Source organism: Lolium perenne, chromosome 3, assembly GCF_019359855.2.
Source record: "Lolium perenne isolate Kyuss_39 chromosome 3, Kyuss_2.0, whole genome shotgun sequence".
Classification (NCBI taxonomy): domain Eukaryota; kingdom Viridiplantae; phylum Streptophyta; class Magnoliopsida; order Poales; family Poaceae; genus Lolium; species Lolium perenne.
Genome location: NC_067246.2, coordinates 55,364,521 through 55,387,393, shown reverse-complemented (window position 1 = coordinate 55,387,393; position 22,873 = coordinate 55,364,521). Strand labels below are relative to the sequence as shown.

At 41.6% G+C, this 22,873-nt stretch overlaps 1 protein-coding gene across 1 annotated transcript; it reads left to right on the top strand.

Moving 5' to 3' along the window:
• Positions 1 to 13,205: 13,205 nt before the first annotated feature.
• LOC127339237 (uncharacterized) lies at positions 13,206 to 19,907 on the top strand. The gene is made up of 4 exons (XM_051365110.1): positions 13,206 to 14,938; positions 15,008 to 15,401; positions 15,483 to 15,705; positions 19,598 to 19,907. The coding sequence occupies exons 1-4, from the start codon at positions 13,206 to 13,208 to the stop codon at positions 19,741 to 19,743; spliced, it is 2,496 nt and encodes an 831-aa protein (XP_051221070.1). The 3' UTR covers positions 19,744 to 19,907.
• Positions 19,908 to 22,873: the final 2,966 nt, after the last annotated feature.

Sequence of the window (22,873 nt, the reverse complement as noted above, 5' to 3'; positions counted from 1 at the left end):
CCAACACTGTCTACAAGAATAGAAGCGTGCGTAGACATCAAGCTATTTTCTGGCGTCGTTGCCGGGGAGGTAAGGTAAAAGGTATTCACATCCTCCGACTACTAAGCTATTTCCTAGCACTGTTGCCGGTGTGTGAGTGCTCGAAGCTATTTCCTTTAGATCCTGCAATTGCATCTTTTTATTTTTTGTTTTTATTTTCACTAGTTAGGCTTAATGGAAAACAATAAAAAATTAGAGAACTTTATGAACTTTATATTGAATTAGGACATGATGTGTTTGAAGAGAGAATTAAAAAACCCATGGAACTTTGTTTGCAAAATAGTTGTAGCAATGTTATTATCATGGAACTCTTTGAACACTATTATTGCTAATGCTATGGAAAAATCTAAGCTTGGGGAAGCTGATTTTGATGAGCATGATATTTTTAGTCCCCCAAGCATGGAGGAGAAAATTTACTTTGATGATACTTTGCCTCCCATTTATGATGATTATAATGATAGTGGTATTTTGGTGCCACCTACTATGGAGGATAAAGTTTATTATGATTATGCTATGCCTCCTATATTTGATGATTATGCTGATGATAATAATAATGTTAGCTACTTTGTTGAATTTGCTCCCACTACAATTAATAAGAATGACTATGCTTATGTTGGGAGTAGTAATTATTTTATGCATGAGACTCATGATAAGAATGCTTTATGTGATAGTTATATTGTTGAGTTTGTTCATGATGCTATTGGAAATTATTATGAGAGAGGAAAATATGGTTGTAGAAATTTTCATGGTACTAAAACACCTCTCTACATGCTGAAAGTTTTGAAGTTACTCGTGTTTTATCTCCCTATATTTGTCACTTTGATCTTCATGAATTTATTTGTGTACAAGATTCCTATGCATAGGAAGCGGGTTAGGCTTAAATTTGTTTTGAATTTGCTTTTTGATGCTCTCTTTTGCTTCAACTCTTATTTCTTGCGAGAGCATCATTAAATTTACTGAGTCCATCTTAATGGCTATAAAGAAAGCACTTCTTGGGAGATAACCCATGTTTTTATTTTGCTACTGTTTTGCTGTGTCTTGGAAGTTGTTACTACTGTAGCATCCTCCCCTTATCTTTATTTTATTGCATTGTTGTGCCAATTAAAGTCTTTGATAGTAAGGTTGATACTAGATTTGGATTTCTGCGCAGAAACAGATTTCTAGCTGTCACGAATTTGAGTAGGTCTCTCTGTAGGAAACTCAGAAAAATCTGCGACAATTCATGAGTGATCCTCAGATATGTACACAAATTTCATTCAATTTGAGCCTTTTCATCTGAGCAAGTTAAGTGCCTCGAAAAAATTTGTTTTTACGGACTGTTCTGTTTTGACAGATTCTGCCTTTTATTTCACATTGCCTCTTTTACTGTGTTGAGTGGATTTCTTTGCTCCATTAACTTTCAGTAGCTTTGGGTAATGTCCAGAAGTGTTGGGAATGATTGTGTCCTCTCTGAACATGTGAATTTTGATTATGCACTAACCCTCTAATGAGATTGTTTTGAGTTTTGTGTGGAGGAAGTTTTCAAGGATCAAGAGAGGAGGATGATATAATACGATCAAGAAGAGTGAAAAGTCTAAGCTTGGGGATGCCCCCGTGGTTCATCCCTGCATATTTCAAGAAGACTCAAGCATCTAAGCTTGGGGATGCCCAAGGCATCCCCTTCTTCGTCAACAACTTATCAGGTCACCTCTAGTGAAACTTCATTTTATTCCGTCACATCCTATGTGCTTTACTTGGAGCGTTTGTGTGTTTTATTTTCGTTTTGTTATTTTAATTCTCTGAATAAATTCGGATCCTAGCAATCCATGTGTGGGAGAGATACACGCTCCGCTTTTTCATATTGAACACTAGTGTTCTTAGTTTTACTTTTAATGTTCATGGCAAAAGTTAAAAGCTGCTGCATATATTGCTATTTGGTTGGAACCAGAAAATGCTTCATGTGGTAATTGGTATATGGTCTTGAATAATTTGATACTTGGCAATTGTTTTGAGTTCTCAAGTAGATCATGTTTAAGCTCTTGCATCATGTAGTTTAAACCTATTAGTGGAGAATTACCGTAGAGCTTGTTGAAATTTAGTTTGCATGATTGGTTTTTCTAAAGTCTAGATATTTTCTGGTAAAAGTGTTTGAACAACAAGGAAGACAGTGCAGAGTCTTATAATGCTTGCAATATGTTCTTATGTAAGTTTTGCTGTACCGGTTCATACTTGTGTTTGCTTCAAACAACCTTGCTAGCCAAAGCCTTGTACTGATAGGGAATGCTTCTCGTGCATTCAAAACCTTGAGCCAAAACTTATGCCATTTGTGTCCACCATAACTACCTACTATGTGGTATTTCTCTGCCATTCCAAGTAAATTGCTTGCGTGCTACCTTTAAAATTTCATTCCTTGTCTTTGCAATATATAGCTCATGGGAAAGTAGCTTAAAAACTATTGTAGTAAAGAATATGTCGCTTATGTATCTTATTTCTTATAAGTTGCTTGTTGAGCGGTAACCATGTTTCTGGGGACGCCATCAACTGTTACACTTTTGTTGAATATCATGTGAGTTGCTATGCAAGTTCGTCTTGTCGGAAGTAAGGGTGATTTTCCATGAGTTGAATGGTTTGAGTATGCATATTGTTAGAGAAGAACATTGGGCCACCAACCAAATCCATGTATGATGGTGGAAGTTTCAGCTTGGACATTAATCATCAATCTCTTATGAGAATATTAACTGTTGTTGAATGCTTAAGCATTAAAGAGGAGTCCATTATCTGTTTTCTATGTTGTCCCGGTATGGATGTCCTCAAGTTGAGATCTATCAAAATCGAGAAATCAAATGCGATTTATCTCCTTGGACCTTTGTACAGGTGGCATAGAGGTACCCCTTTGTGACACTTGGTTGAAACATATGTAATGCAATGATAATCCATGGAAATTCGAGCTAATTAGGACAAGGTGCGATCACTATTGGTATTCGATGCATGAGGCTTGCAACTTATAGGATGTTTTATGCATAACACATATGAATTATTACTACCGTTGACAAAATTGTTTCAAAATAAAAGCTCTAGCACATGAGTAATCCCTGCTTCCCTCTGCGAAGGGCCTTTCTTTTACCTTATGTTGAGTCAGTTTACCTACTTCTTTCTATCTTAGAAGCAAACACTTGTGTCAACTGTGTGCATTGGTTCTTACATGCTTGCTTATTTGCACTCATCATATTACTTTGTGTTGACAATTATCCATGAGATATACATGTTGAAAGTTGAAAGCAACTGCTTAAACTTATATCTTCCTTTGTGTTGCTTCAAAACCTTCTATTAAGAATCTATTGCTTTATGAGTTAACTCTTATGCAAGACTTATTGATGCTTGTCTTGAAAGTACTATTCATGAAAAGTCTTTGCTATATGATTCAGTTGTTTAGTCATTATCTTTACCATTGCTTTGAATCACTTCATTCATCTCATATGCTTTACAATAGTATTGATCAAGATTATGATAGTAGCATGTCACTTCAGAAATTATCCTTGTTATCGTTTACCTACTCGAGGGCGAGTAGGAACTAAGCTTGGGGATGCTTGATAAGTCTCAAACGTATCTATAATTTCTTATGTTCCATGCTAGTTTTATGACAATACTCACATGTTTTATATAAACTTTATATCATTTTGATGCATTTTCCTGTACTAACCTATTAACAAGATGCCGAAGCGCCAGTTCCTGTTTTCTGCTGTTTTTGGTTTCAGAAATCCTACACAGGAAATATTCTCGTAATTGGATGAAACAAAAGCCCACGGTCTTATTTTCCACGGAGGCTTCCAGAACACCGAAGAGGAGACGAAGAGGAGCCACGAGGAGGCCACACCCTAGGGGGCGCGACCCCACCCCTAGCCGCGCCGCCCTATGGGGTGGGCCCCTCGGGACTCCACCGACATCGCCCCTTCGCCTATATATTCTTTCGTCTCCGAAAAGCCTAAAACAATCGACGATATTCCACGAAGAGTTCCGTAGCCGCCGCCATCGCGAAGACAAGTTTCGGGGGACAAAATCTCTGTTCCGGCACGCCACCGGGACGGGGAATTGCCCCCGGAGTCATCTCCATCGACACCACCGCCATCTTCATCGCCGTTGCTGACTCCCATGATGAGGAGGGAGTAGTTCTCCCCCGAGGCTGAGGGCTCTACCGGTAGCTATGTGGTTCAACTCTCTCCCCCATGGTGTGATCTTTATATGATCATGAGCTTTGTATCACTATTAATCTATGTGCTACTCTAGTGATGTTATTAAAGTAGTCTATTCCTCCTCCATGATGTAAAGTTGACAGTGTGTGCATCATGTAGTACTTGGCGTAGGTTATGATTGTAATCTCTTGTAGATTATGAAGTTAACTATTACTATGATAGTATTGATGTGATCTATTCTCTCTTTCATAGCTATTGGTGACAGTGTGTATGCTATGTTAGTACTCGGTCTAAATTGCAACGGTCTATTACACACTCTAGAGGTTACTTCAATATGAACTCCGGAAGTTGTGGAGCTTGTTTACTCCAGCTTGAGGTGTGCTTTTGTAGCCCTACACAATGAATGGTGTTTGTTATCCAACAAGAGAGTGTTTAAGAGTAGAATTTATTTATTCAGTTATGTGATCATTGTTGAGAATGTCCACTAGTGAAAGTATGATCCCTAGGCCTTGTTTCTAAGCATTGAAACACCGTTTCCAACAAGTTCTGCTACATGTTCACTTGCTGCCATTTTTATTTCAGATTGCAATTACTACTTATAATCATCCATATTACTTGTATTTCACTATCTCTTCGCCGAACTAGTGCACCTATACATCTGACAAGTGTATTAGGTGTGTTGGGGACACAAGAGACTTCTTGTATCTTAATTGCAGGGTTGCTTGAGAGGGATATCTTTGACCTCTACCTCCCTGAGTTCGATAAACCTTGGGTGATTCACTTAAGGGAAACTTGCTGCTGTTCTACAAACCTCTGCTCTTGGAGGCCCAACACTGTCTACAAGAATAGAAGCGTGCGTAGACATCAGGTACCAGGGCGGAAGTTCCGTATCTCATAGTTACGGTACCAAAGCGGTACCTTGAAAGAACTACCGCTTGGGAGCGGTACTTCCGGTCGAGGTACCGTAACATGTACTGTGGGCGTATCTGTGTGCAATCCCAGAGCGGTACCACTGGCCGGTACCAATAGGTTAGCGGTAATACCGCTCTTGGTGCGTGGGCATTCCAAAGCTTTGACGCTTCTACCTCTTAGATATTTATTGGGGTGATATGGGCATCCCCAAGCTTGAGCTTTTGTCCACACTTCATCTCATAACATCATTCTTCTCTCCCTACACTTGAAACTTCCTTCATACAAAACTTCACACAATTCTCATTAGCAGCATTAGTGCAATCAAAGTAACAAATCCATTTGGGTTCAGTTATAACATATACAAAATGTAGATTAAAACATTAGCTAGTGTAGAGGCTTCTTCAAAAAACTCTTTCCCTCAAAAGAACTAAAAAATAAAGAGATTAAGAGGCAAATGCAAATAGTGGCAGAAATCTGTCAAAACAGAACAGCAGGTAAATATCAGTTTTTTAGAAAATGTTCTATCATTCAAATCGAAAAGTACTCAACTAACTAAAGTTAGATAATAACCTGGGGCATATGCTCAAAAATTGGCAGCTCAAAATTACGTTCTGGATGAAAATACGAATTTTTATGGTGATAGCACAGAATGTGTTTCAGGACAACAATTTCTCCAAATCTTACTTTCTTCCTATTAGAGGCTATTTTTGGCACAAAAAAAATAAAAATGATAAGAAGAGATTATTACAGAGGTAATAACTTCCAAAACTCAACAAAGAAAAAGTACAGAAATAAATATGGGTTATCTTCCAAGAGTGCTTTTCTTTAACGCCTTTCAGCTAGGCGCAGAAAAAGAGGTAGCATCAAGTATTATCAAATGAAGAAGCATCAAGATGAATGCCAGTAGTATTTTCAACCAGGAATTGTATTTTATCAATATAACTTTTAGAAGACCCTCTCCAGCACTTTTGGGTTCACTAATTTCATCAAATGGGTAACAAACCTAGCCTCTAACATTGGAGCTAAATAAGCTGTAACAGTTTCATAATTAGGAGCAATTTCTACTAATGATCAATCATCAATATCTTTATGCTTACTAACATGATTAAAGAATTCTTCAATGTTATCTCTCCCAATTATAGAACCACTACCTATTGATAAGTCTTTCAAAACGTATTTAGGGATCAACATAATGAGCTAAAACAAAATAAGAACTATAAAAGAAACTAATTTTTGTGTTTTTGATATAACGAAGCAAACAAGACTAAGTAAAATAAACTAAGAAAAATAATAACAAAGTAAAGAGACTTGAGATGAGAGACTCCCCTTGCAGAAATCCTCTTTCTCTCCGGTAACGACGCCAAAAAAGTAGCTTGATGAGCGCAGATTGGACCGCTGGGGAACCCCAAGAGGAAGGTATGATGAGCAACTTTTCCATCAGTAAGAAACAAAGTTTTAATCGACAAGTAGGAGAAAGGCGTGACTTCTGAAGGTGTTGCTAGCTGACTTTTGGCAGGACGCACTACCGGCATCAGCAACAACGTGGAACCTGCACACAACACAACCAAAATACTTTGCCCAAACTTACAGTGAGGTTGTCAATCTCACCGGTTTTGCTGAAAACAAAGGATTAACTGTATAGTGTGGAAAGATATGTTTGTTTGCAGTGGAATTAAAGAGAACAATGCTTAGTAAGTAAACATAACAAGATGATTTATCAGTATAAAAGAAAGGACCGGGATCCACAGTTCACTAGAGGTGTCTCTCCATAAACATAAATAACATGCTGGGTGAATAAATTACAGCTTGGAAATTGACAGAATAAAGACCATACATGACAAGATGATTACTATGAGATTTGTTTGGACATTACAACATAATACATAGACCGTAATCCAACTGCATCTATGACTAATAATCCACCTTCCGGTTATCATCAGAACCCCTTCCAGTATTAAGTTGCAAGCAACAGATTATCGCATTAAGCAATGTGTGTAAAGTAAACAATAGAATTACCATTAGATAAATTATTGTTGTTTTCTCCCTATTAGCAACATCACATCTACAATCTTAGAAGTTATTGTCACTCTTTCATATTACTAGAGGCATGAATCCACTATCGAGCATAAATACTCCCTCTTGGAGTTACAAGCAATTACTTGGACAAAGCATCTACTAGCAATGGAGAGCATAAAAGATCACAAATACCATAGGATAAGTATATAATCGATCTCAATATAGTATTCAATATTCATCGGATCCCAGCAAACACAACATGTAGCATTACATAAGGATGATCTTGATCATGATAGGCAGCTCACAAGATCTAAACATGAAGCATAAATTGGAGAAGACAACAATCTAGCTACTGCTATGGACCCGTAGTCCAGAGATGAACTACTCACGCATCACTTCAGAGGTGGACATGGCGATGTAGAGGCCTCCTGTGATGATCTCCCTCTCCGACAGGGTGTCGGGAAGAGTTTTAGAACCCTCCCGAGTTAGGGTCGGCGATGGCGGCCGCGATGGAAATTTTCGTGGATGGAGGCTCAGGTATTTAGGTTTTTCCCGAGATCGTGAATAAATAGGCGGAAGGGCGAGGTCGGTGGGTGCCTGGGGGGGCCACACCACCCCATGGCGCGACCAGGGCCTAGGCCGCGCCATGGTCTGGTGTGGCCGCCCTGTGGCACCTCTTCGTCTCTCCTCTGGACTCCGTCTTTGTTACGGTAAAATAGGAACTTCGGATTTTGTTTCGTCCGCCGAGAATATTTTCTCTACAAATTTTATGAAATACAAAACAATAGTACCATGGCATCTTGTCAACAGGTTAGTGCCGGAAAATGTATAAAAATGCAACAAAGTGTAAATAAAACATATAGAAATTGGTGTAAAACAAGCATGGAACATCAAAAATTATAGATACGTTTGCAACGTATCACTCCTTTGATGGCTCCCAATCTAAGTAGGGGGTTCAAGAGGGAATGGGTGAGTACGAGCGTACTTAGCAAGTCCAGTAACAGAAATAGGTGTATCAGCACTAGCTACAATCACAGACCAGAAAGTCATATGCAGATGCAAGTTTTCGTAATCATTTTTTCAAAAGATTTATTCTATTCTGAAAAAGCTTTGTATGTAAGTCTTCACAGGTTGACCAGAACTTCGTGGAGCTCCTTTCCTGCCACGTTCGTAGTTCCTTCCCGAACCAGGGAGTGACATGCCACAATTCAATACACTCTGCAGAGGTGTGTTACTTTACCTATAAGAGAACTTATCTTTGTTGCCAACCGAGCCACGATCTGGTCCACACTTCCTTGGTGTGAGGCTCAGTATAAGATCCAAGCCAATTACTTACTAGACCTGGATGACGAAGACGATGCCGGCCTGTCGAACAAGCAACGCGAGTGCGGGGACGACAACTAGGGCTGCAGCTACTTCGTGTCGGCTATGTACCAGCGCCTAGGCCTTGGTCGTGGCCATTTTAGGGTTTTTTAAATTAGCCGACCTTTGTATGAAATCACCGAACTTTCAATGAAATTTCTTTGTTTTTATATAATTTAAAATTATTTTATGGGGGCCGCAGCTGGGAGTTAATCGGGCCCCATTCGACCATTCTAGCCAAAGGCCCCCCGTACGGTCCAAAATACGGTATGTTAGATGGCGTATTGGGGGCACTTGGTGGAGATGTTCTCAGTCGGGTTGGACATACAGGCCATAGCTAAAAGAAGACGACAACATGGTAAAAAAGGCCGGTGCTGCCTGCGGACGGGAGGCTCCCGGTGTCTATCGACGCACACACGGTGTCTGGAGGGAGGTTTCCCTCATCAGTTTTCTCCAGAATAACGCTGATGTGTTCCCTACGAATCGTTGGAGCTTACCAGAATCCCAAAGGAAGTGATAGAGCACCACCTAGCCATTTTCCCCCAAGCCGCACCAGTGAAGCAAAAAATTCGTCGCCGATCACAGTAGAAGAAGACTTTGTAGCTCAGAGGTGAGAAAACTCTAAGGCTCGGGTCATCCGTAAGATGTTGCATCCTACTTGGGTAGCCAATAGACCAATTGCTGATTCCCAATGATCTGTGTTGGTTGCTGGAGGATATTACTTGTGGTCACGACCCTTCTTTTGGGCAGGGAAAGATTAACTAGACGGAGGTGAATGCCTAGTGACATGGAACGCCATCTGCCTCAACCCTAACCCACGGAGACGCACCCAACCTCCCTCCCACACCCAACCTCCCCCAACCCTAACCCAACCTCCCGCCACCGCCGTCAGTTGCGCTGCCGATCAATGCCCGCGTGGCGTGGCGGCGGCAGCAGATCTCCTCCTACTACGCTAGGGGCGGTGGCCATATCCCTCCTCGACGCTGGCGATGACACGCCGACGGTGTCTGGCGTTGAAGGTTAGTAGGCGGTGGCCAAGGTCCTCGATTTGTGCCGCAACACCTGCTGCATCTCCCCGCCTCCCGTTGGTGAGAGGTGGTGCTCATGGGCTTCTCCCGCGGCATGAAAATGCCTGGGGCAGCAGCCCTAGGTTGGATTGCGGAGGCGGCCCTCTTCTTCGCCAGAGATGGTCACCCTGAGGATGGGGTGGTGGGTCTAACGATCTGTCACCGTGTCCAGGTGGCGAGATGGGGAGGCGTGGAAACCGACGATGGCCGAGGAAGGCATACCCATCATGGTTGTCGCCGGTGAGGGTTGGCCGATTGCAAAGTGTTGCCTATTCGCTTGGTGTCGCTGCTTTGCCTCGATCGGCCTGGGATGGTCGGCGGCGTTGGGCCCCGACCTGGATAATGGTGGCGGTCCTAGGGTTTCTCTTGTGCGGAGATGAAGACCTGCCTGAGGCATGTTCTTCCAGATCTGGCCGGAGTGATGTGTTCTGGAAGGCTCCGCCAAATGTAACAATGCACCTTATGCCTGGAGTTCGCTGGATCGGGTGGTGTTCGGTCGTGCGCACACATGCTTTTATTCCGACCGTTTAGTTCTGGAGGGAGCAGCCCGAAGCTCTGTTCTGTTTGCCATCAGATGACATTCTGATCCATTGTGAATCAGAGACGGGAATATCGTGAAGGCCGGATTGGAGGACTAGCAATGGAGGTTCGAGTCTCCATGCTGTTGAGGGACTTGTTTGGTGTTATGGGTTTCGCAGTAGCAGTCTGATAGTGGGGTGGCAACATAGGTGAAGTTCTGAGTCTTACCTTTCAAGGTGAAAATCCAAGATCTGACCTCAATTGGTTGTGTCTGGCAATGTCCTTGTTGAAGGCGGAGACTATCTTCAGGGTGAAAACCTAAGATCATTGGATTGGACGATGACGGCGCTTGTGCACTGTTCCCTTCTTGGAGGCGTCGCTTTTGGAGAGACTGGAGTTGAGCTGTTGTCTTGGTGATGGATGTTGTTTCTAGGCTTGAGGACTTTTTGTTTCTTAGTTTTATTTTTTATTTTTTTGACTGTGTGTATCCGTACTATCATTAAGATATTGCGTTGTTTCAGAGACTAGCTGTAATTGGTATGTCTCGATATTAATATATTTCTATTATAGAAAAAACTGGAACGGCATCTGTAAACCGAAAATCTTTGGTGGCCTAGGATCAAGAACCTCAAGTTACAAGGTTTGGCACTCCGGGCATGATGCGAATGGCTGAGGCCCACGGACGCTAGCCGACTTTGGCAAGGCCTCCTGGCCATAACTGATAAACCAACCCAAGAAGTTTCTCAGAGTCCGGCCATATTCCAGATCGGTAACGTTAGCAGTTCTTTTTTTTTTCTGGAGGGACAAGATTTTTCGATAAAGAGTATATATTAACATCGCGGAGATACCAATTACACCTAGCCTCTGCAACAACGCATTGCTCTAGCGACATTACGGATGCACACAACCCAAAAAAGAAAGAAGAATTACAAAAAAGAAAAGTCCCGCTACAGTAATCTATTCCTTAAAACAACGACACTAACACTACCAAGACAACACCAGAAGTTCAGCTTTTCGAAAAGCGATGCCTCCAAGAAGGAAACAGTACACAAGCGCCGTCGTCGCCCGATCATAGATCTTGGGTTTTCACCCTGAAGAAAATCCTCACTCTCAAAACAATGCCTTCAACAAGGATACTGCCAGACACAACCAATTAAGGTCAGACCTTGGATTTTCACCCTGAGAGGTAAGACTTTGAATTTCTCTTGTGTAGTCGCCCCACATACATACCGCTGCTTCAAATCACGAATCACCAAGCCAACTCCTCATCGCCACCCAGACTCGAACCACCATAGCTAGTCCTGAGATCTCGACTTCCATGACATTCTCCGCCAGCACCACAGAACGAAAACGTGTTCCATGATATTAACAGCCAGCTGAACTTCGAAGCGCTCCCTCTGAAACTAAACGGCCAGAGAATAAAAACATGGGTGCGCACGACCGAATCTCACCCGATCCAGCAATCTCCGGGCATGAATTGCCCAATGGAGCGCCAGCGGAGTCTTCCGGAACACGACACTCCCATCAGAACGATGGCTATCAAGCTTCACAACGTTTGACATTGCACCTAGCGGACTTGGTGGGCACCAGAGCAATAAACAAGCGTACAGTGGATGCTAGAGTTGTTGAAAACATTTGGCTTCTTGATATTTTGGGACAAGTGTCCCAGGTGATTGCCCTAGAGATCGTACTTCTGTGTCTAAAAATAGGAGAGGTGCACAGGAATATGCAGAGGGAGGACAGCTTCAGTTGGCCATGCGCAGCTTCGATCAGGAGTGTACTCTGCAAAATCTACCTACGAAAGGCTGTGCTCGGGAGAGGAATTCTTCGCGGCAGCGGCTGTAGGGTGCCACTTAAGTGCAGAATTTTCGGTCTGCTAGCAATACGGCGCAGGCTTTGGACTTCGGATCGTCGGGCGAGGCATGGTACTTATTCTTTCAGGGGGTAGATGATATTGATCACATACTGCTACAATGCGTTTCTGCGAGGCAAGTCTGGCATATGTGTATACAGTCATTGCAGATCCCTTTCTGCATCCGGGTGCATGAGCATCAGCTTGAGGCTTGGTGGCTAGCAGAGAGAACCCCGCTCAACAAGAAGAATAAGAGATGCTTTGACGCATGGGTAATCTTGGTGTGCTAGAGCTTGTGGAAGCAGCAGAATGCTAGTCTTTGGCAACATCAGCAAGCAATGCAACGAAGACAATCTGGCTTCAAGGATCCTGGAATACATGAAGCTTTGGAGCAAAGCCGGTGTTGGAGATATCAACCTAGAGTGAGCAACTGAGCATTTGGTACTAGGGTTGATGGTGTTGGTGTTCTCCGAATCTTTGTGTTCGCAGCAAAGCCGTATCATGTACTATTCACATTCCGGTTGTGGCTCGCCGCAGGATTTTTGACCGGGTTTACTCTGATAAACCGAGTAGTGTGGGTATCTTGACCGTTTTCTTTCTAATCAATTGGTTTAGCAGTTGTCCAAATACAGTAATATTTATGAAAATAGATGAGGTAAGCTCTCCCAGAGTTCCACCCAGCGAGCCAGGAGCACAAGGGCCGAAAAGTTGTCTGCTGCCGATCAACCATGCACGCAGAGGAGAGGTACCAGACAATTCCGAACAAGAGTCAACATGGCACCATCACTGCAAGAATCGGTTATATATAGTAAAAAAGCAGGACGATAGCCAGTCGCACACCGGCTTGCAGACGACATGCGATGGGGACATGGGGTTCTCTCAGGAAGCCAACACCGCACTGGCATGCGCACGTAACCTAAATCGTTCGAATCTTCCGGAGCTCTCGCATCGTGACGGTGATAACAAAAGGGTACCCTGGAAACTTCAGAGTCCTCTTTGCCACACATTTCTAACTACATGAAACGCCAGACATTCCACGATTGAAGCTGGAGACCTTGGACGAAGGTGCTCGATTGTTGCGGAAGTAGCAGGTGATGTGAGGTCGTGCGTATGTATGCGTGTAAAGCACGGAGAAAGACGACGGTGTAGATGCATACGTGAGTGAACACGGTGACAGGTATCGCAATGCCTTAATTCCACACAGCCTTGTAGTAGTCAAATACTCAAATTCCCTGTAATGCATACGGTGCGTATGTAGACCTATACGCCATGGGGCAGTATGGTGGACGGAGTGGCTCTGGATGGCAGGACGGGTATGCTGGCGATGGAGGAGGGCGTGGAGGCAGAGGGGGAGGCTTCCACGAGGGAGGCAGAGGGGCAAATTTCTATGAGGGCGGCCCTAGTGGAACAGCCGGTGATGGTCATGGGGCAGGCCAGGGTGCTGATCAAGGTAACAATGTGTTCTCTGATGGTGTTTTTCGAGCCGGGCCGGGTAGATCATATGCTGGCGGGAACAACCGTAATTTCCAAGGTTACAACAACCGGGCAGATGCTCGGCGCCAATTTGGGAACAATGGTAACTTCCATGCTCGAAGACCTGTTTCAAATAATAATGCAAATTTCGTGTCTGCCAATGGGAGTGGTAGGTATGCTGCCAATGTCTCAGGTTTAACAGAAGTACAACAGAAAATGGTGTCTGATGCCGCGGAAGCTTTTGCTCGCCAATTGGTTGGACGCCCAGATTCCTCACAAACCGTGGCTACACAATCAGTTGCTCACCAGCAGGTTAATAAGGATGGTCCTGCTCTATCGGTGCCGCCGGTGGCGCGGCAACCTGGTATTGCCAGGGCGCAACCTATGCCGGGGTTGATACATAACAATTCTATTGGGCAAGGGCAATTGCAGCAAGGGGCTCAGAGGGCGGAGGAGGTGCTTATGGCAGTGGCAGGTTGCGTTTCGGGTGGGGATTTTGAAAATCTCACAGAGGCGGAGTTTGCTGCAGCAACTAAAAAGAAAGGGCCGAGTTGTTTTCGGTGCCGCAAAACGGGGCACTTCCTCAATGATTGTGAGGTGGTGCTATGTGAGTGCTGCCAAAGACCGGAGCATGCTTCTAAGGATTGTCCACTACTCCGAGCTCCTAAACCTCGTCTTAATATGTATGGTATGGGTCACCCGGACCTTGCTTTTTGGGAATTACCTCTGTCAGCTTCTGTTAGGCCAAGGGTGGAAAACACTAGGTTGGGCAGAGTAGAGGTGTCAGGTGGTGAGCTTTCTGTTGAGCAATTGATTAATCATCTACAGTGGATTGTTCCTGACCCTCAGTACCAGTGGGAGGTAGAACAGATGGAAGAGAAAGTGTTCAGAGTTAATTTTCCGAGTAAAGTGGAGTTAGTCAGGGTTCAACACTTTGGAAGGTTTCATGTCCCAGACTCCACCATTGTACACTTATTTGATTTTTGGAAGAAGGAGATTCAACCTGCATGGGTTCATGAGGATGTGTGGGTAAGAGTGTATGGACTACCACCGGTAGCTCTTGATGATTATCTTGCTCTTTGGGCACTTGGTGATGTTTTTGGCAAGACTAAGGATATTGATATTTCCTTCACAAGAAAAAATAATGTTTTGCGTATGTTTATAACTTGTCTTGATACTACTCTTATTCCTGCATCATGGGATCTCAAGATCAAGCATGAGTTTTTTCGGCTGAGGTTTGAGGTAGAGGGGCAATTTACCAATAATAATGATGTCACTATGTCGGAGGTACAGGGAGATGGGGGAGATGATGACTCCCACTCTCATACTCATGACAAATCTGGAGGTACTGAGGTTGATCATACTGTTAAGAGGACTAAGAATAGCAGCGAGAAAAATGATGAAAAAGAGATTAATTCTCAGCAGAATTTAAATGCTAAATCAGTGGGTTTGCAAGTGTTCGAGAACGGTAATGCATGTGTTGGGGATAATGTGATCAAAGTGGTGTCTCACTCTAAAAATACACCTAGGTATGATGATGTATTTTTGAGTTCATATAATTCTTGTATTAGTCCTAAATATCTTTTTTCTGCTTTTAGCAATGTGGCGGAGGAGGCTGAAGAGTATGCACAGATTCCTCCTCTTGCTAGCCAGAATCTTGCACCTGCGGAGTCACGTCATTTGGTGTATGGACCAAATTCGCCGAGTTTTGGAGTCACGGCGCTGAAGCCGACGTCGATCATGCCAGGGCTGCATGCTGTACGCACCCCGGGGCATGCAGCGACGGGCGGGGCGGCTTGCGGCACGCTGTCGCCTGGACAGTCGCGCACGCCGTTGCCTGGCTTAGGGAAGACGTCGGTTCAGGGACGTGGAGTGCCTGTGTGCGGAGACACAGCAGCAACTCGGCCAGCTGTGCATGGAATTGACAAGCTCATACACACGCCTGTACCTAATCAATCTGCTACGACGATTAAGTCGACAGTGCAAGCTAAGGTGAAAAACTCTCTGTATGTACAGCAGACGTTTACGAATTTGGGTGAATCCTTTTTTGAGCATACAAATAATACTTTACAGGGTGACTATGCTGCTGTACCGACTATGGTTGGTATGATTAAAGAGGTGCCGAAGACCAAGCTGTATACTAAAGAGCAAATTGTTGCTTTTGGAGGGATCCAGGAGGAGGCGAGCCGGGATGTGCGGTCGAGTGGAAGACTGCGCACTCAGCCCAATGCCGATATGACCCAAATGGAGAGGGCGATGATGATTGCAAAAAAACGTGCGGAGACGCCAGTGATAGGTATGTCTACCTCGAAATTAAACTCTATTTCGTCCTTTTCGGAGGAACATATTATTGAAAATGCTAGGTCTTTGGGGGTTTCGTTGGGTGTTTCTACCTCTGATTGCATTAAGTCAGCTAAATTAATAAAAGATTTTGAGTTACAGAGATCACTCACAATGTTAAAATGTAATGATCAATCCGAAAAAAATCAAGCAAATGATATTCTTTGTTTAGCGGTGTCACGTGCGTCTGATTTTTGTAATGATTTGGAAGATGAGGAGAACCTTGTGAGTGATGTAGATGTGCAGATCCCTCAAGTTGTTAGTAGGGAGAAAAAACAACGCAAAAGAAAATCGTATGATAAGAAAAATGTTAGAAGGAGTAACCGTGTTAGGGTAAAACCATCAAAATTACAATGACAAATCTCAGAGGATTGACGTGGAATAGTGAAGGGTTTAAAGATCCAGGAAAACATTTATTTGTTAAGGAATCGATAAGGGAGTATGACCTTGATTTTATTGCTTTGCTTGAGACAGGAAGGTCTAATTTTGCGGTTCATTTTTTACGAGACTTAGCAGCGGGTAAGGAGTTTGCATGGTTTTGTTTGCCGCCACATGGGAGGTCGGGCGGAATTCTTGTAGGGATTAACACGACAACTTTGGTGGTAAATAGGGTGGATAGTGGAGACTACTGTGTTAAGCTGTCTATTACTTCTAAAAAAGATGGTTTCCAATGGCTGCTTGTGCCGGTGTATGGTGCTGCACAAGATAAAAATAAATATGAGTTCCTGGCTGAGTTAGTGAGAACTTGTGAGTCTGAAACAATGCCTATGTTATTAGCGGGGGATTTTAATATCTTGAGAAAACCAGAGGATAAAAGTAATGATAATTTTAACCCTCGCTGGCCTTTTATTTTTAACGGGATTATTGATAATCTTAATCTAAGAGAAATTGCTTTGTCTGGACGACAATTTACCTGGGAAAGTAGAAGAGAACAACCAACATACGAAAAACTGGATAGGGTTCTTGTAAGTGTCGAATGGGAACAGAAATACCCGTTGGTTAGTGTCCGAGCTTTGACTCGCTCTGGTTCTGATCACACACCGCTTTTGATTGATGCGGGGATACAGGCACACCTAGGTAATAAACCACGGTTCTCGTTTGAGTTGGCATGGTTAGAACAAGAGGGTTTTGATGAGCTAATTGCAAAGGACTTCAATTCAAACATGGCAAAATAAAATAAGGCATTTGCGCCGTTTCTTACGCGGTTGGGCTAAAAATTTAAGTGGAAAATATAAGAGGGAGAAAGAACGGCTTTTGAGCATCATAGACACTTTGGATATTAAGGCGGAAACGATGTCGTTATCACCTGTTGAGCGCCAGGAGCTAAAAAAAGCTAACGAGAATTTGAATAAGATCCGTCGAGAGGAAGAGATTAAGTGGGCACAAAGGGCTAAAGTAAAATATATCCAGGAAGGGGGTGATAATACCAAATATTTCCACCTCATAGCAAATGGCAAATATAGGAAAAAGAAAATATATCAACTCGAACAAGAGGAGGGTACTATTGCTGGGGATGATAATCTAAGGGTATACATCTCGGAATATTATAAAAAGCTATTTGGAAATCCTGATCCTAGTTCAGTCTCGTTGGATGAAGACAGAATAGAGGATATTCCGCAATTGACGGCGGAGGAGAATACTTTGCTAATTAAGAACTTTTCTATGGAGGAGGTTCATGATGCTATATTTCAAATGGAACATAATAAATCACCTGGACCAGATGGTTTCCCTGCAGAGCTCTATCAACATTTTTGGGGGGTGATTAAAACTGATCTGATGGCTTTATTTGAGAGCTTTCAGAAGGGGGATTTGCCTCTATACAAGCTGAATTTTGGGGTGATTACTTTACTACCTAAAAAGGAAAATGCAACTCAGATTCAACAATATAGGCCCATATGCTTGCTTAATGTGAGTTTTAAGATTTTTACTAAAGTTGCAACAAACCGTATTTCTGAGGTTGCCCAAAAAGTAATTAGACCTACACAAACTGCTTTTATCCCTGGTAGACACATTCTTGAAGGTGTGGTGGTTCTACATGAAACAATTCATGAAATGCATAGAAGAAATATAGATGGGGTGATTTTTAAAATTGACTTTGAAAAGGCGTATGATAAGGTTAAATGGCCTTTTCTCCAGCAAGTGTTACGTATGAAGGGATTTGATCCTATTTGGTGTGATAGAATAAAACAATTTGTGCAAGGGGGGAGTGTCGGTATAAGAGTTAATGATGTCATAGGCCATAACTTTCAAACTAGGAAAAGACTACGCCAGGGGGACCCTCTATCTCCAATTCTGTTTAATATTGTCGCTGATATGTTAGCGATTCTTATTGCTCGAGCTAAGGATGAAGGAAAAGTGGGGGGTTTGCTGCCACATTTGATTGATGGTGGAATATCCATTTTACAATATGCGGATGATACGATTTTGTTTTTGGAGCATGATATTGCTAAGGCTGTTAATATGAAACTAGTCTTATGCATATTTGAACAATTATCTGATTTAAAGATTAACTTTCATAAGAGTGAAATTTTTGCGTTTGGTAAGGCCAAAGATATGGAGGAACAGTATCGGAACATTTTTGGGTGTGAGTCTGGAACCTTACCTTTGAGGTACTTGGGGATTCCGTTACATTATAGGACTTTGCGGAATGCGGAGTGGAACCCTATTGAAACTCGATTTGCCTCCAATTTGGGGAGCTGGCGTGGTAAAATGTTGTCTTATGGTGATAGGTTGGTCCTCATTAATTCAGTTCTTACAAGCCTTCCTATGTTCATGCTTTCCTTCTTGGAAATCCCAATTGGGGTGAGGAAGAGGTTAGATTACTATAGATCAAAAAATTTCTGGCAATCCGATGAACATAAAAAGAAATATAGATTATCTAAATGGAATATATTATGTAGACTAAAGGATCAAGGTGGATTGGGTATTGAGGTATTGGAATTGAAAAACAAATGTTTATTAAGCAAATGGCTGTTCAAACTTTTTTCAGAGGAGGGCATGTGGCAGCAGCTCTTAAGAAACAAATATCTTCAAAATAAAACTTTATCACAAGTTGAGGTCAAACCAACAGACTCACCTTTTTGGAAAGGTCTCATGCATGTGAAAGAGGATTTCTTCCAGAGAGGTTATTTTGGAGTGGGCGATGGGACATCTGTTAGGTTCTGGGAGGACGTATGGCTAGGAGACACGCCACTATCTCAACAATATCCAGCTTTATATATTATCATCCAACATAAAAATGTGTTAGTTTCGACTGTGTTGGCGACTGAACCTATCAATATTTCTTTTAGAAGAGGATTGAATGATAATAAGTGGGTGCAGTGGTTACATTTATGCCAAAGATTGATTACAATTGATTTATCATTTGAATCTGATAAGTTTATTTGGAAGCTTACGGATTCTGGCATTTTTTCAGTTAGGTCTATGTACCTTGATTGGATGAATGGAAATATTGTCTATCTTCGCGGGTATCTTTGGAAGCTAAAGATTCCTCTCAAAATTAATTTTTTTATGTGGTTCCTAAGTAATAAGGTGCTACTAACTAAGGATTATTTAGCTAAACGGAAGTGGAAAGGATGTCAAAAATATTGTTTTTGTGATTCCATGGAAACCGTTAATCATTTGTTTATTGAATGCCCTTTTGCGAAGATTGTTTGGCGTATGATGTACCTTGCTTACAATATTCCTCCACCAGCTAACATTACTAATATGTTTGGTAGATGGCTGAATGGGGTGAGGAAAAGGGATAAACAGAAAATTCGGATTGCTGTTTCAGCTCTTTGTTGGGCTATTTGGAGAACCAGAAATGATATTATCTTTAACAAACAAAATGGAACTAATTTTTGCAGGTTATCCGGCGGGCTGCTCATTCAATTCAGCAATGGGTTTTACTCCTCCCAGTGAAACAGCGGGAGGCTATGGTTATTGGATGCAACCGGATGCTAGTGGTTGCTCAGGACTTCTTTTTCCAGGCTACTGGGTGGCGGCATCTTAATAGAATAGCAAATGCATAGCTTCTCTATTTGCCGTATTTTCAGCTGGTTGATTCATGTATCGACCTTAGCTTTTCCGTGATTGTAATAAGGGTTCTTGGATATACTATGACTTGATACTTTGTTTTTTTAATAAAGCAAGCCGTGTGCATCTATTGATGCAGAGGCTGGGGCTAAGCTCCTTTATCGAAAAAAAATTTTGTCTGGAACAGAAATGAGCATGGACCATGAGCATACACACAGCGTAGTAGTGGAACTGCGGAAGGTTTCACTGTAATACATATACACCAGCCTGCAGTTATGCGAGATGTGAGAGAACAACTCATCCCTCTTTCGCCATCTCTCTGATCCACTTTATAGAAAGAAGGAAACACTAGTAGATAAAAGGCCTTCCATACGACCCCTTTAGTCCCAAAATATTCGAACCGCGACTAATGGGGTCTTTAGTCGCGGTTCTGCAGGCGAACCGAAGTTTAATGCTCCACCAACCGGGACTAAAGGGTTATGGTGGGCTGCGGCCAGCGCAAGCCTCTTTAGTCCCGGTTGGTGTCCCCAACCGAGACTAAAGGGTACCCTTTACCAACCGGGACTAAAGGTTTTTCCTGCTTTTTAACTCCCCACGCAACCTTCACACACACGCACACCCCCGTGGATCACCTTTTTTTTGCTTTGTAAAATATAAAACAAAATGATAGAAAATTCAAAAAATAAAATGTTTTCAGTTTTTTTGTATGTTATGCAACCTACTATTCGGTGAAATTAAGAAATTTGAATTTTTACTTTTTTGCAAAAAAAGGTTTAAAAAATGGTAAAACCGCATTAAGTTTTGCTTACGACATCGGAAAAAAATGTATAATATATCAAAATGGTTTACCCGGTTAGCCAAATTTTAGATTCTCAAAATTCCAAATGAAAATACAAAAGCAGGAAGATATTAGTTTTTGCTATAAATTACGGATTTTATATATTTTTTATTGTTTGAAAAATTAAAATTAATAATTGCATCCTGCATAAATATTACTATTACTTTTACCCAATTTTTAGATTTTCAAATTTTTAGGTTTTAGGTTTGGCAAAAAAAATATAAAAATAATTAAAAAATAATACAAATTAAAAATTTAATATTTATTTATTTATTAAAGATTATTATTACATCATTACTTTTGTTTATTAAAAGAATTATCTGAAATTCAAACAATAAAGAAATGTGACATCGACTAATATGTTAATAGGATTGATATGATACTAGTATCACATACATGCGTGCGAAGTACTTGGATGCGGGACGGAATGGAACTCGAAAGTTAAGCGTGCTAGTGCTAGAGTAGTGGGAAGATGGGTGACCGACCGGAAAGTTTGATCAAGAGTAAGTAATTTGAATAGAGATAATTGTAGATAGAGACTAAACTATGCAAATAACTGAAATAATAGAAATTCTGAAAAAATAGAAAAAAAATTGAGTGGAATAAAATTAGAAAAAATCAACTGGATACATTTTCGCCCAGACAAGCAGAACCCACGTAGATGGACATTTAGTCCCGGTTCGTAAGCAACCGAGACTAGGGGGCGGGGGGTGCCTTTAGTCTCGACCCTTTAGTCCCGGTTGCACAACCGGGACTAAAGCCCGTTGTGAACCGGGACTAAAGGTCCTTTTTTTACTAGTGAAAAAACGCCAACGTACGATTTTGTTATATTTGTAGGTCCTTTCTATTCCCTCCGTCCCACCAAAAGTGTCTTAACTTTGTTGAAAATTGAATGTATCTAGACACTATCTACTAGGTAGATATATCTGAATTTTGATAAAATTACCTAAATTTAAGACACTTTTGGTGGAATGGAGGAAGTATTAATAGATCGGTGGAATTTTCGTATTTTTTATTAAGTTCAGTTTTACGCAGCGAAAAGTATTGGCTTTAAGGTAATAAGCTAACTGCTGGATTACACACAAACTGGGTCAACATTGGAAGTGTGCTTGATTGAACGAGGAACCAATTCGAATGTGTGAGATTGGATCAGCACTGGTACCTGTATTGGAAATAGATATGCCTCCATTATAATATCTCAAGAAGACATCAGGGTCAAACTAGGAGGAATAGATGTTCATAAAATCCCAACATTCAGTAAGATAACCACGAAACGACTTGTTCTTCAATGACATTTTCTTTGAACAAAATCTATTGTGGAGCATGGATGGATAACAACAACAATAACAACAATAAAAAGGACGGTGAAAGACACCATAGAAGCAAGTCAACATAAAAACTCTAAACATGATATAGAAATGACAAAATAAAAGAATCAGGGAGCGGAGAAAACAAATATTAACACTTGCCTATGACCTTCATTCGGACAGTAATACTTCCACCAAAGTGTGCTTCAACCCTCTTGTGCACTTGCAAGCATCATTGACATGCTCTTTTTCATCAATATGCACATGGCATCCAACCGCTTTCCCTCCTCGGCATACTAAGATTAACAACTTGAAGACAAGAAACTACTACATATAGGTAGCACGAGGATCTATAAAATCTAGGGTACGGTTGGCTAACGACATAATTAAAGGTATGAGGAGATGTACTCCCCTATAAAGATAAAAAATGGTTGTAAACAAAAATATCACTACATGGACCTAAAAACCATGTATGTTATGACCAAATTATAAACATGCTATTTTTTAGATAGTATTAATTATTAGCCAATAAATCACATTTTATTACATTTACATCCTTCTTTGCAATCGCTAATATATATATATATATATATATATATATATATATTGTTATCTTCATTTCACACCCCTTTTTTAGAACCATTTCAGCATTGCCATCTTATTTTAGATAGTATTAATTATTATCCAATTAATAATTTTTATTATATTTACATCCTTCTTTCGAATATCTAACATATTTATTCGAAACCTGCTATTTTATAGATAGTACTCCCTCCGTCCCGTTTTAATTAACTCGATCATAATTTTGCAAAAAAAAACCCTGTTGTTTTTTACTCCCTACCCGCCCGCCCGCCCTACTCCTTCCGCATCCTTTTTCCGACAGGATTCGTCGCTGGCCCCGCCAAAGATCGCATCTCGGGCTGGTTGCCCTGTCTGTCGGATCAGATCCCACGTGACCACGG